This window comes from Erigeron canadensis, chromosome 5 (assembly GCF_010389155.1).
Source record: "Erigeron canadensis isolate Cc75 chromosome 5, C_canadensis_v1, whole genome shotgun sequence".
Taxonomy (NCBI): Eukaryota; Viridiplantae; Streptophyta; class Magnoliopsida; order Asterales; family Asteraceae; genus Erigeron; species Erigeron canadensis.
This window is the reverse complement of record NC_057765.1, coordinates 44,236,878-44,251,045: the sequence shown is the minus strand read 5'-3', so window position 1 is coordinate 44,251,045 and position 14,168 is coordinate 44,236,878. Positions and strand designations below refer to the sequence as shown.

At 32.1% G+C, this 14,168-nt stretch overlaps 2 protein-coding genes across 2 annotated transcripts; one reads left to right on the top strand and one right to left on the bottom strand.

The window, feature by feature from the left end:
- The first annotated feature begins 5,570 nt into the window (after positions 1-5,570).
- On the top strand, positions 5,571-6,915 carry LOC122602271 (type III polyketide synthase A-like). Its single transcript, XM_043774981.1, has 2 exons — positions 5,571-5,769; positions 5,939-6,915. Exons 1-2 carry the CDS (start codon positions 5,571-5,573, stop codon positions 6,913-6,915), a joined length of 1,176 nt encoding a protein of 391 aa, XP_043630916.1.
- Positions 6,916-10,872: 3,957 nt separating this feature from the next.
- On the bottom strand, positions 10,873-11,792 carry LOC122602031 (ethylene-responsive transcription factor ERF038-like). The gene has a single exon (XM_043774764.1). It carries the CDS (start codon positions 11,721-11,723, stop codon positions 11,034-11,036), a length of 690 nt encoding a protein of 229 aa, XP_043630699.1. The 5' UTR covers positions 11,724-11,792; the 3' UTR covers positions 10,873-11,033.
- Positions 11,793-14,168: the final 2,376 nt, after the last annotated feature.

Sequence of the window (14,168 nt, the reverse complement as noted above, 5' to 3'; positions counted from 1 at the left end):
TCAAATTTTTGAAAACGGATTAGTTATGCTTTCAAGAAGTTTAAATTTTCGAAAATTTGAATATGTAACCGTTCATGTATTGCTTGTGGCGGTTACTTTCTTGCATGTCTATGTCTATATAAGGCCACTTCTATTCAGTTTTAAGGCATTTCAAAACGTAAACACATAACAGATCAATTTTAACATGGCTTCACTAAACCATGTTTCAATTAGAAATTTGCGTCCAAATAATAAGCCATGTACGATAACGGTTATAATTTGCGGCTATGGAAGCAACCTCTATATGGAGATGTTAATAACATAGGTAGTATTGAGATGATCCTGATGGACAAATATGTAAGTATTCATTGTTTGTGAATTTTTCTTTTTTGATTAGATTACTTTTTAACATTACTTTCTTTCGAATTTATAACTAGCTTTTTAACATTCTAATGTATAAACATTTTCATTTTGACAGTTTGATAAAGTGGTTGTTGTTGCAACAATCGGTTTTATTCCAACAGGTCAGTTATGGTATTCAACGGAATGTGTGAACTGTTCTCAAGAAGTTAAGTTGACCGATCTCTACATGGATGCAGTCGACACTATTGATGCTTTAAGGGACAACAAAATGTGGATTTGTTGTTCATATAACAAGGAAGGAGTTCTCATCAATCCTAGATATATATTTATATTTCATATTAATACTCTATAATCATTAAGTTGTGTGATAAAATTGAATCTTTCTTTTTTTTCTTTATTTTTTTGGTAGGTTTAATGTGCAAGTTAGGATTGTAGATGCCACTAGTGTTATTGGAGTTAAAATGAATGATCAACAAATTTCAAATTTTATACAAAGAACAGCCTATCAAATTTGTGATGAAAATTATGAGGTATATTTGGTTTATTTTAGTTCTAAATAAGACTTTTCTATGCATTTTAAGTCATTAACTTTTTTAAAAATGGTCATTAGTTGTAATATGAGTACATTTACTTCACTACATGCATGCTTGAACTGGTGTTAAAGAAATTATTTAAGGTTATAGCGCATTCACGTGGATCTATATATCAAAGTGGGGGAAAATTCATAATACCTATCACATCCATGTAACCAACATAATCTTTCTTACTATGGGCAATCAATTTTATAATTTCTCTTCGGCGTGCAATGTACGCGTTTTAAGCTCTCGTGTATCATTAATAAATCCCAAAGTATATCTAGCATTCTTCTTTTTTAAATTAATCAACTCATAAGAATATTTTTACTATGTCCAACTCAGTTATATATATTCATTGATACAATCTTAAAATAAAGGTTAAGAAAAATTATTTAGGGTTGTCCGTGCATCGCACGAGGTCTAAGCACTACTATATATATATTCCAAATAAAGCTTAACGACTACATATATATGATCACAAGTTACTTTAATATCCAAAGTTTATCTTTTGATTAGTTGGTGTAACTTTTTCCAACTCGTTTAATTTAAATGGTTTTAAAGTAGACCTTTTTAAAACAACCATTAACCAGGAGCTTGAAAGTCTTAAAAGAGCTTGAAAACGAACATATATAAAAACTATAAACTAGTCTTAATAGTTAATACATTACGTATTATGTACCGATTGATACATTTTTTCATACAACTATTAGTCAATATCTAATTAATACCGCTTTCTATAACGATAATGGTGAAACGTGATTAATGCAATTTTTAAATTTTCAACCACGTATACCTAGGTTAATAGATAGTTAAATACTTAAATTAAAAGTAATACTAATTGATTAGTTAAAAACATGGATATTTTTTAATTACTCGTAATTAACATGTCTAATAGATTAGGATAACTATATTTTATTTCTATTGTAATTCTAAATTAACATCGTAAATATGAATGACAATAAAAATTGATAATTATTGTGAGTGTGAACATAATAGGTTTTTAGTAAGTGCTAAAGTTTTATTAGACATGTATCTATATGCATATACTCGTATTAACTAAGTAATAAGTATAACTATTTATGATATCTAAGAAATTTGATTATTATATAGATTAAAATGGATGCGTATCACTTAAATAAAAAAATTACGAGTTGATTAAGGGATACCGTGCTAGTTATTAATATTATAAAGAGATAAGTTGAGATGCAATCGCATATTGACATTAGAGCATACTAAAAATGCTAAACAAGTTAAAGATTTTGAAGCTTAACGAAATTTAAACATTCGGTTTTGTAGTTCTTACATCATGAACCATTTCCATTTCGAATAGTCCTATAAGTTTCTCTAGAAATTTCATCAATTATTACTTATAGTATAAAAACGAGGAATTCAAATGTCTCCATTTAAGTGAGGCATTAGAAATAATTCTAATAGTTTTAGTCATCTAAGATTGGGTGCATGGTAGGGCAGCTTATGCACTTGATTATCAAAACTAGATGGACTGCAATCAGCCGTTCTTTGCTAATTTGACAACATAGCTTGATTCTTTATTTCTTGCAAATTTGCATACACGCACACAGTGCATGTACGCGTCTTTTCAAGTTGATTCATTCAGTAATTTATCTGTATATAAAACCATGAATCATAAATTGTCTTTGAGAAATGTTTATGAAATACACGCTGGATGGGAATTTTCTCAAGACTTAAATCGGTCAAAATTTGAAATAGTCTCTAAATTTTGACCATTAATTTGAATTCAAAAGTCAAAATTTGCCTCATGACTAGTTATGTTAGACAACTTAGGGAATCACCATAAAATTTTACTACACTTTGTTATATGTTGAAAAGAAAAATATTGGACAAATACTTTTTAGCCAGTATTCATTTGATCAATTCATTGTTATCAGTACGAAAATAAACTTTATAGACGTGATGAGGGAATTAACGAGTCAATTTTTAAATTTAATAGTGTTGGCTCCAAAAGTATAGTAGGTAAAGGTTGAAGGGCTAATTGTTGTAGACCACAATAAACTATTTAATCCGTTTATCAGTTTTAGCATAGAAATCATACATATTGTTCTTTGATTTATCCGTTTATCCCAACCTGATGTGCTTTCTTTAAATTAAAATATATGTCAACCGCAAACGTTTTGTTTTATTCCTTTTCGTTTCGTTTGTCTAGATTCTAGATCGAGTCTAAGTTGAAGAAAGGTACACACAGAATATTAAGTATCGCAAATGGTTTTGCTATTATGATTCTTTTTCGTCGGGGAAATCATAATAAATATCAAATTGAAGAGAAACCAATGAATGCCAATATTTTAATAAGAAAAAGAGCAATAATAAAATTTGGGCACTATGAAAACAATGATGATTAAGAGTTTGATACCAAGGAGTCATGTTGGTGTTGATACTATCAACAAAGTGACAAAAGGTCCACTTATTCCCCCCACTTCATACCATCTAGTGAATGTTTTACCTCTTAAACAAATAAAAAAATGTCACAAACCCAACTAAAGATAAAATAACACTTTTGTACGTATGTTGGTGAATTGTCATTCCTACATCACTTCCTTTAGTTTAAGGCAAAAGGAATTAATCAACATATCCTAGAACCCACCCATCTAATCTAACCCATTTGATACAAAGTGATTGACTTGTTTGACCCATAATTTTGACCCAAATAACGTAAGCTTTTTCACGGTTTTGTTGAACAGGTTACGATCAGGATCAAGTCTCGATTAGCGGGTGTCGGGTTTGAGTCGCATTTTCCAACATGCAGGTTATGTTATCGTATTATAACGCCTTGGTTTGGTGACTTTGACTAGACAAGCCGGACATGCTAACATGACCAACAAGTTGTAGTTGGAAGAACACATGAATTATTTCGAGAGAAAATGATATCACATATTCGAATGATCCTTGAAGAAGAATATGATTTTGGTTTGATCATGAATTATTGGGAGGGTTTTTTTTGTTAGGAAAATGGGGAATTGGGGATAAATGATTAAATTGGTTTAAAAAAAAAAAAAAAAAGAGTAGTTATCCACTGATATATCAAATTTGATGTAAACTGAGAATATCATTCCTCCAAAATTGGTTTAAAAACCGTATACGATACAAATACTGAAATACATAGCTCTATTTCACCAAAGTGGCTAAAATTGGGACCCCTTCGAGAATATAGTTAGAACCAGTTTCCGATTACATTTCAAAATTTTTATGTTTATACTGTATTTTTGAATATATTATTTATCGATCTAAAAATGATTTTGTTTTGATCAACGTCTTACAATTTATGATGTTACTTTTCCATATGCATAGATCTGAATATCTGATTCTGAACTAGAAAGCTATTAGCAGATTAAAGAGTCCAATCTGTTTGGGCCAGTCTTTATATTCCCTTGGGCTCAAGTTGAAGCTAATGGATCTGGTAGCCCTTCACTGAATCCATTAAAAAGGAATAGATTGGGCTAGCCCTTATCTTTCCTTGCTGAGTTCCAAAAAAACCGGTCCGGAACTTGGGATTATCCGGATTCAGAACCGAAACAAACCGGTTCCTTTAGATTCGGTTCCTGTTCCTCAAAAACCAATTAGTTTGGAACCAGTTCTACTTTCGGATCCAAAAATCGGTTCTTGGACAAAAGAACCGGGAAAAAAAACGGAAAAAATTGGTCAAACGTTGACCAAGAACTGGTTCTGAACTAGAACCGGTTCTTACTTCATCACGTTGACTGAAACCGGTTCCGGTCCCGAACCGGTTCCTAAGAAAAACCGATTTGGCCACGTCGAAGTTGCTGTGCATGGAGATTAAATATGTTTGATAGATTCATGTGACATTGCATTTCTCAAATGTTTGATGAGGGTAGGTTGGAATAAACAGTAATTGTTTATCTTTTGGAGTTTCTTAGTCTCTTAGGCTAATTACATGAAAGATGAAAATCATATTTATGGAAGTATGAAACGCTTGTTTTTTACGACATTTTATTGTGTATTAACCATAGCATTGTTTAATTTCTTTTCGCCCAGTCATTGGACAACTACTCAATGTTTTGACCCTTTACCTTATTTCACACAATTCTTTCGGTTATGCCTTTTCTTCTTTACTTTCTATATGACATCCAAAATCTCTGAATCAACTCATGAGAACACAGTAAGGTTGAAATTGAAATGACTCGCTATCCAGTCTTTCGTTTTATATAACGCAGACTTGGATTAGTATTCTATGTATGCATACACAAGATTCCAATTGGTAAAAAGTCTTGAAGTAATTGACAAATGGCAAAAGAAAATGAGGTCATTTACTTGATCCTTGCAATCTATTAAAAACTGGAAAATTGGTAAGTTAAAGTCAGGTATGCCTCTTAGAGAAGAAATTAATCTTCTTAATTGATATTATAACTAATGATTCTTGATTTACTTGTCTCATCACACTTCCAGCACATCAGTGAACCAAAAGAAATCCAAGAAGTATTTATTAAGGAAATTTAATACCACTTCATGCTATTTCTTCTCCAAACCAAACTTTTTCCACCCAAGAACTGCCTAATTCACTCCTCTTATATATACTTACAACTCCATCGACCTTTTCACCACTGCCAAACTCTTTGAACTCTATAACGCGAAGAGGTGGTGCTTTTTCCAAAACTAACCATGTCAAAGATCAATGGCAGCTGCGCATTTGATGGCTCATCAACAACTAGGAGGCTTCCAACGCCAGGAAAAGCCACTGTGCTTGCGATTGGTAAGGCCTTCCCAAGCCAACTCATTCCACAGGACTGCTTGGTTGAAGGCTTTTTCCGTGACACCAATTGCGTTGATGTTGCTATGAAAGAGAAATTGGAACGCTTGTGTAAGCAAATTAATTTTGTTTATCTCAAATAATTTTTTTTCAAAACGGCATTTTATCCTACTCCTACTCCTACATTACACGCATGCCTGGAATGAAACCCAGGACTATATTTTACCGATATGTTCCTATTTGTCTACTGAATTTTGTGATTTTTCTTTTCCAATGTCAGGTAAAACAACTACTGTGAAAACCAGATACACAGTAATGTCGAAGGAAATCTTAGAAGAATACCCAGAACTAGCAACAGAAGGCACAGCAACTATTGCTCAAAGGCTTACGATAGCAAACCAAGCCGTAACTGAGATGGCTAAACAAGCTAGTTTAGAATGCTTCAAACAATGGGGAAGGTCTGCACAAGACATTACTCATGTAGTCTATGTATCATCAAGTGAAATTAGGCTGCCAGGAGGTGATCTTTACCTCGCTAGTGAACTTGGGCTCAGAAACGATGTTAATCGTGTAATGCTATACTTTTTGGGATGCTATGGAGGTGTTACAGGCCTTAGAATTGCTAAAGATATTGCAGAAAACAACCCTGGAAGCAGAGTATTGTTGGCCACTTCTGAGACCACCATTTTAGGATTTCGACCACCAAACAAGTCTCGTCCTTATGATCTAGTAGGAGCTGCTCTTTTTGGTGATGGAGCTGCAGCTGCAGTTATTGGGGCTGACCCGATAGCCAATGTTGAGTCCCCGTTCATGGAACTGAGCTATGCGGTCCAACAGTTCCTCCCCGGGACTCATAATGTGATTGATGGTCGGCTTACTGAGGAGGGAATAAATTTCAAGCTTGGACGTGATTTGCCTCAAAAGATTGATGATAACATTGAAGTGTTCTGCAAGAAGTTGATGGACAAAGCGGGTAACTTTAAGGACTTCAACGAGTTGTTTTGGGCGGTGCATCCTGGTGGTCCAGCTATATTGAACCGGTTGGAGACTACATTGAAGTTGGGAGGGGAGAAACTTGATTGTAGTAGGAGGGCCTTGATGGACTTTGGAAATGTAAGCAGTAACACTATATTTTATGTGATGGAGTATATGAGGGATGAGTTGATGAACAAAGAGAATAGTGAAGAATGGGGGCTTGCTCTAGCTTTTGGCCCGGGGATCACTTTTGAAGGCATTCTTCTTCGTAGCCTCAACTAAACATAGAACCAACACGCCTCTAGGATTCAGTACTATGAGTTAAACACAGTAACAAAATGGTAATTTTATAAAGTTGTTATTTGAATGTTTCATGCTAAGAATTCTGCCAACTATCATGATGGGCAGGATTCAAATTTACACTTCCTGTCAAGTGTTCTTCCTAAAAGCTATATAGCATGAATTTAAAATGTTATTTTAAGGTTTTATTTCAAAAGCTTTATTCAAATTGTCATTGTGGTTGTTCTGATCAGAACCATATATGCTAAAGTATTGGCTAATTACACCTCAATCACAGTAAATCATGATGCCTCCATAATATCAAAAGTTTCTGTTGTAGAACTCGATCTATATACTGAAAACGTTGAACAGTCTACTAGATAGTCATTTGTTTGGCAAAATAGACATTGAGCATATGCATATCTTTCCCCCTATCTTATTCATACAAAATCCAAAACTGTCCCTAGCTAGATATAGGTAGTACCTTAATCCTTGACATATGTAACGTGTTTTTAATGTGAAACTTAACTAGAGGATGTCTTATTTACTTGTTACTTGTGATCTTAAGCCCGTTAGTACATTTTGGATTGGATGGATTATATCTTAATCTAGACACGTAAAATCCTAATAAGATAAGACATTGTGGAGGTTTGTGATCCGTTTGGGTCTAAAATAGGATTTGCCAAGCATAAGTCATAAGATATATAAATGGGTCGAGCATTTGTCAAACTGATACAAGAGTCGAATTTATTTAGGTCGACCATATGTCCGATAATAGGGGGATTATGGTCATTAATTACATTCTTGCTTGCTTGTCTTCAATTTTTCGGAAATTCTACTTTTGTAAACTGATGTCATACCATTACCAAGGTTGATGGATTGACCCATTTGAAAGCGCAAGATTTTTTTAAGGTATAACCCAAACATGAAAAACACAATTTTGATCGACATTGATACGGGATCGGCATACCCAATTAAAGATTTCATATTCTATTCTAATTAAATTTTAAGGGACCCCAAAAAATGAGATGGGTCATGAGATTCCAAATTGGACAAAATTTCTTGCTAATAGACTAATAGTATTCTTTGTATGAACCTTTTTATCAAGCTTTTTGACCCACTTGATGGGTACCTTTCATCGTAGATGTTCTAGCTACTTGGGTTAATAATTGTTTAACCTTTTAAGTTTCAGTATTTTTAATTACTCGTATGTTTTAATCTTATAGGATTATTTTGATGATTTAGTTCATTAAGTTTTTGTTCATTTATTGATTTAACTCTTCAAATTAAGTTTTTGTTCATTCATTAAGTTTCAGCCCTTATTTAACGTGCATAAAAAAACTTGTATCTTCCATATTAAAAGCCCGTCCCTGATTTTCATGGTAAATGTACAAACAATTTATACACCTTAAAATAAGGGCTGTATTTAACAAACCCCTTAAGGATTTTATAACCATCAAAATATTAGTGTTAATTGACAGAATAAACTACCAGATAACTTACAGAGCAAAATCATTGCAACAGATAAAGTTTATCGAATTGCCTAAAATGTTAAACTTATAAACTATGAAAGAACTTTGGGAAATCATTTCATTGAATTGCCTAAAATGAACAATTACATATTTACATGGGTATATACATTATTCGACTATAAGCTACAAAAAATACATAACTAGCCCTCTATGATCAAATATGTACAGTTATAACCCAAAATGTGAAAGTTTTTTTTGAATACTTCATGGATTTACAAGAGGTCTTTTTATCACATGAATTGACCAAGTTTTTTTTTAAGATCTTTACAAAAGGTCTCATGTTCAAATTTATCACGTATAATTTCAGGGATAACCAAAGAAGGGCTTGAAAATGATCATAGGATACACATGTTAGATCGGGTACAACTGAGATGAATAAGAAAAACAAGAAGAACGTCATCTCCTGATAAATGGATAGAAATTAAAAAAGTGAAAACTTCCATTCTCTTCGAATTCTAATAATGATCAAGATACCAAAGTAATGCTTACAATTTGTGAACATTCTGCCACACTCCAAGCACATGTTCAATTCGCTCTCTTTTTTGCCATTAAAAAAACATGTTCACTCTAATACATCTATCGTGGATTTTCCAAAGATCGAGAAATAAAAGTTTAAAAGGAAAAAAAAAAACACCTACTCATTCTCCGAGCTGAGAATACTACATTTGATTCATTATTATATGCATATATATATATATATACTAGAGGAATATTCGCGCAATGCGGCGGTGTAGTTTGAGGCGTGACGGTGGTGACTTGTAGTGACAACGTACGGCGACGAGTAGGATCGATAGATAATTTATGTAAAATAATAATTCATGTGATTTAAGGAGTTAATGAGGTAATTTAATAGAAAATGTATGCAATAAATCTTTTAAGAAATTAAGAGATTCTAAAAATAGAATACCTAGTTTGTATTATAAGAGTGTATAGATATATAAAAATTAAGAGTGAATTATAATGTGTTCATTCTATATGATTAGTTTGTTTAAATAAAATCTTTAACCAAATAGATGTATTTAATGAATTAGCTAGCTAGTCTTTAAATATATATTATAACCCGAAAGATTTGCTAGCAAAGCAAAGAGATCACGTTTTGTCACCTTTATAATTGTCACTATACCTTCCATTTGATAATGTAGGAGGCATATATAATTAACGATTATTATTATTATTATTTAAAGGACGATATCATGACCAGGGTGCTGGTTATGATTATAAAAATGATATTAAAATATATATAATACAACAAAGGCATGACCAATGAATTACATTGATTATATATATTATATATATTGATGAAGTTTAATACAATAATTGTGTTTTGTTTTGGGGGAATAGGATAAAGAAGGGGTAGAAATTTACTTTAGTTTATGATTAAGATCCTGTATATCACTTTCACGTCTGCCTTAATACAAGTAGTCCTGTAGTCGGTATATGGTTTTTATATCCTCTTAAGGCAACTTAATCATGAAAAGTGCCAACAAAAGTTCATAATTGCATCAGGAGGTCCTTACTATTTTTAGGAAATCATTAATATACGATAGTTTTGGCCAAAAAGTAAAAGTAAAAGAAAAAGAAAATAAAATATTATTACCTTTTCAATTAAAAAAAAAAAAAAAACAATAAACATAAAGTAAAATACATGGGCCCAATGTCCAAACTATAATACTCGTATACATATTTTGATCGATCGGTCACTAAGTGATATACAAAAATATTGCAGTGCGAACGACGACGTGAAACACGTGTGAATATAATTTCAATGGCTTTTAATTGCAAATTCGTTTTAATATATAGCGTCATATATTTGCGACAAACGATCGAGAATATATAATGTCCGACGTACAAGATGATCCAGCGAATTTGTAAAACATTAAATTTTTTGGCACCTTGTATATATATTTTCTTTTTAAACATATTCGCCAAGCTAGCTTGTTTTATATATATAAAATTATATTAAAAAAAACATATATAATACTAATAATTGTAGATAAAATATATATACTTGGCTAATTTACTTTATAAATTTCATATATTTTACATTACATAAAAAATACAGTAATAATTTATTATTGAAATTGAAAAAAAGAAACTTAAAAAGTAACTGAATTGTTAAAGTGACTGAACGAATAAATAATGTTTTAAGAATTGAATATTGAACAAACAAAAAAGAGAGTGTTGGATACACACAATTTGACACCTAACTAAAATAACTAAACTCAGAATAGTTAAAAACTAACTAAATGATCGAGGCTTCGGATCGAATAATCGTGAAAGGTGAAGTTTAATTACAATTACACACTCGTGCTGATGATTTTTATTTGTTTCTTTCCCCAACAGAACCAGCCAATAACTTATAAATAAAAGCAAATCTAGAGTGAAACTAGATTTAAAAGAAAGAAAGAAAGAAAGAAAAAACGACCCCAAAATATGATCACACGCACACACATAATCATGCATCTGTCAAATAAATATATGACTACTGCTTAGGGGTGTTGTTAAAAAATCAGCTTTACACAGCGTCATTTTTAACTATATATATATGTTGATACGTTTCATGACGTGATATATTTAATTTAATTTAATTTACCAAAGAAACGGCTCTACTTCTGGCTCATTATCCACAAGGTGCCACGACGAAGGATTATAACTGAAGTAATCGACTCTGTCAAGAGAAAGATCGGGCAAGTGAAAGAATGCATCATCTTGCTCCTCTTCTTCTATGGATGGTGATGATGATATTGATGATTCTTGAGTAGTAGTAGTGTTATCAGAAGACGATAATGAGGACAAGGTATTTGATGGATTAGAGTGAGAAAGTGTAGTAGTGTCCAATTGGCTAGCTGCAGTAGGAGGTGGCTCGGCTCCTACTGCAGCCTTAGCCGCGGCTTCTTGGATATCTTTAGGTGACGTGGTGGCTGGTTGTGGAAGCAAATGTTTCATGTCTGGGAAATTAAGGAAAGCGGAATGACCTTTTATAGCTATTGCAGCCACGTCATGGGCTCGAGCTGCCATCTCTGCTGTTAAGAATGTTCCTAGCCATATTCTTGATTTCTTTCTTGGCTCACGAATCTCGGACACCCATTTCCCCCAACTCCTCATACGTACGCCGCGATATGTTGGATGACTCACATCCCTTGATCTCTTTTGCTCGTTGCCAATCATATTGTTTCCCTCTTGATGATGATGATGAGATGATGATCTTCTTTTTGTGCCTTTTTTGTTGTTGTTGGAATCATCTGGTAGCTGGTTGATGAGTTGAGGGGCATTTTCCATGTTCGTTTGTGTGTGATCAGGCTTCCAGCTACAAAGGATGGAATGTTGCTAAATGGTGGAACATATGGTTACAAGAAAATGAGTGGGTATTTATTTGATTCCTTTGAATACAATATATGATGATATTTGGTTTTTTAATAAAGGAAAGTGATTAGACTACTATACATGGCATCTTATTCTTTTTGCATTATATCTTGTCTAGATCTATCTACAATTAGTAAAAGATATGTATTGCTAACGTCGTTATACGTCCTTGACTGTCTAGTCAATTGTCATATTGTGTATATTTTTAAATATTTATTATAAAAATCCTTTTTATTTAAATCTAATCATACATAAATTCTTACATATTTTTACAAACATCATACGTATATTAAATTATTAAATAGATGCCACAAACGTATGCGCAAACACATCATATCGTTAAGTATAGAAAATAACCACAAACACCATAAGTATTAGATAGCTTTATTTTGTTTTGTTTTTTATGACAACACGGATCGAATTTCACAATAAAGGGTCTAGACTATATTTTAATCGGTTCATGCTATATAGTCTTTCACACAATACCTAGTAAGAGAAAAACCTCCTACTAATTCGCCTGAGTGTACAACAATTAATAAGGGTAACTTTGTCCTTTAAGGACTCAAACTCAGACCGCCCTAAATTTAACCATTCATTGCATCGACAATTAATAGGGATAAACTGAACATGCTTTGATATTTAATAGTCTTAAACATTTTGAGTCGTACATATTGTATTGTAATTGTAATATCATTAAACTTTGAGCTTATAAACAGTGTCACACGCCACGTGGCACCATTTAATTGGTCCACCCACTTAACTCCGCATCACTATTCAGATTTTGTCGTATCGGATTCTGTTTGAGTTTTTTTATCTTTTGGTTTTTCTTGGTTGTTTTATTTTATTTCTTTTTGCTTGTGTCATCTTCTATTCGTTCATCTTATACCCCACATCACTATTTGGATTATGTCATATCAGGTCCCGTTTGAGTTTTTATTTTCGGTTTTTATGATAGTGTTTTTGCTTTTATTTTTTCAACTAATATAGCGGAAACTTTTCCTCAATATTTTGTTTTTTTTTCGTTTTTGATTTTTTGTTTTCTTGCACAAACTATATGTATGTATTTGATATCGCAGACTTTTTGACATGGGTTTTTTGGTTTTCTCACACAAATATTTTTGGTTTTCTTCAGGTTATTTATCGGTTCCTTATACACTTTTTTTAAAAAAATATCTTTAGGTAATTTCAACGCAAGTACACTAGTTATATTTATGCCTCTGGGTTATCTGATATTTTACCAATGTCTTTGAAATCGGAATTTTAATACATGTTTGACATTAACTAGCGAATTGATAAACATGTACGTAAGGCTATTTTGGACCCTAGCTTTTTGACAAAACTTGTGCCTTTAAAAATGAGGGTAAATTGAACTAGTTCGATCTCTATATATCGATAACAAATCATCGATTCAATCGGTTTGACCAGGTTACTAAAATATTACTGTAGATATTACTGATAGTTTGCTAACCATTAAATTGAATTTTAAAATCTTAATAATAAAAGCTCCTGAAGAATCTATTATCAACAATAGCATAGAAAATGCTAGAAAGAAAAGGTGAAGTGTTTAGTTAATGTCATTTTCCATAAACACAAAAGCTTAATTATATATCATGAAGACTATCATTAGCAAAATTATTCGAAGAAGCGGAATTTTACTTGATCCAAACCATGAATGATGATGGTAGTTTTTACCAACTTAATCAATTAAGTATTGAATATAAAGATAATCAAATAGTGATGTTTAAACAATAATTTATTTGTGGATGGTTCTTTATGTCCTAGAAATATAAATACTCTTTAATGTACGTAAATTGTGGTACACCACATTTTTTCAATTGCATAATTTACATCCGGTCCAACTTAATTTTTTACTTTATATGACAAGCGTGGTAAGTGGTAACGTAAAAGTGAAATTAGAAACCAAAAGAATTGAAATTAGGTTGTTTTTACTGTTTACAAGTACAGAAATTTAATTACAAGCATTTAGCTAATAATTTAAGACGATTTATGATGCTAGTCACATATGATAGAAGAGAAAAGTTTAGAATTATTTTTTTTTCCTTAACTACCCCAAGCTTAAAATAGAAAGATATTCATTTCTGTATCTTTTTATTTTATTTACATAAACTATTATTAATAGTTGGCTATCATATAGGTTACGTTTTGTTTTAATTTTTTACTCATTTGTGTCCGGATCTGAACCTTATATCTCTCATGAGAAACAAAGTATCTTACCTCACCTTAATCAATTGGGCTGGGGTCATTAATGGCTGGTTTTTAGTTCAATGATATTTAAATAGCAGATTTGCGCAAATGAAGTTAGTTCAACTGGTAGATGCATCTCTGGTTTTCCACGGGTTT

Excerpts from the sequence above, each read along its gene's own strand:
- LOC122602271 (XM_043774981.1), top strand. The coding sequence starts at position 5,571 with ATGTCAAAGATCAATGGCAGCTGCGCATTTGATGGCTCATCAACAACT. Across the intron at positions 5,770-5,938 it reads AGAGAAATTGGAACGCTTGT|GTAAAACAACTACTGTGAAA; the intron begins GTAAGCAAATTA and ends TTCCAATGTCAG.
- LOC122602031 (XM_043774764.1), bottom strand. The coding sequence starts at position 11,723 with ATGGAAAATGCCCCTCAACTCATCAACCAGCTACCAGATGATTCCAAC.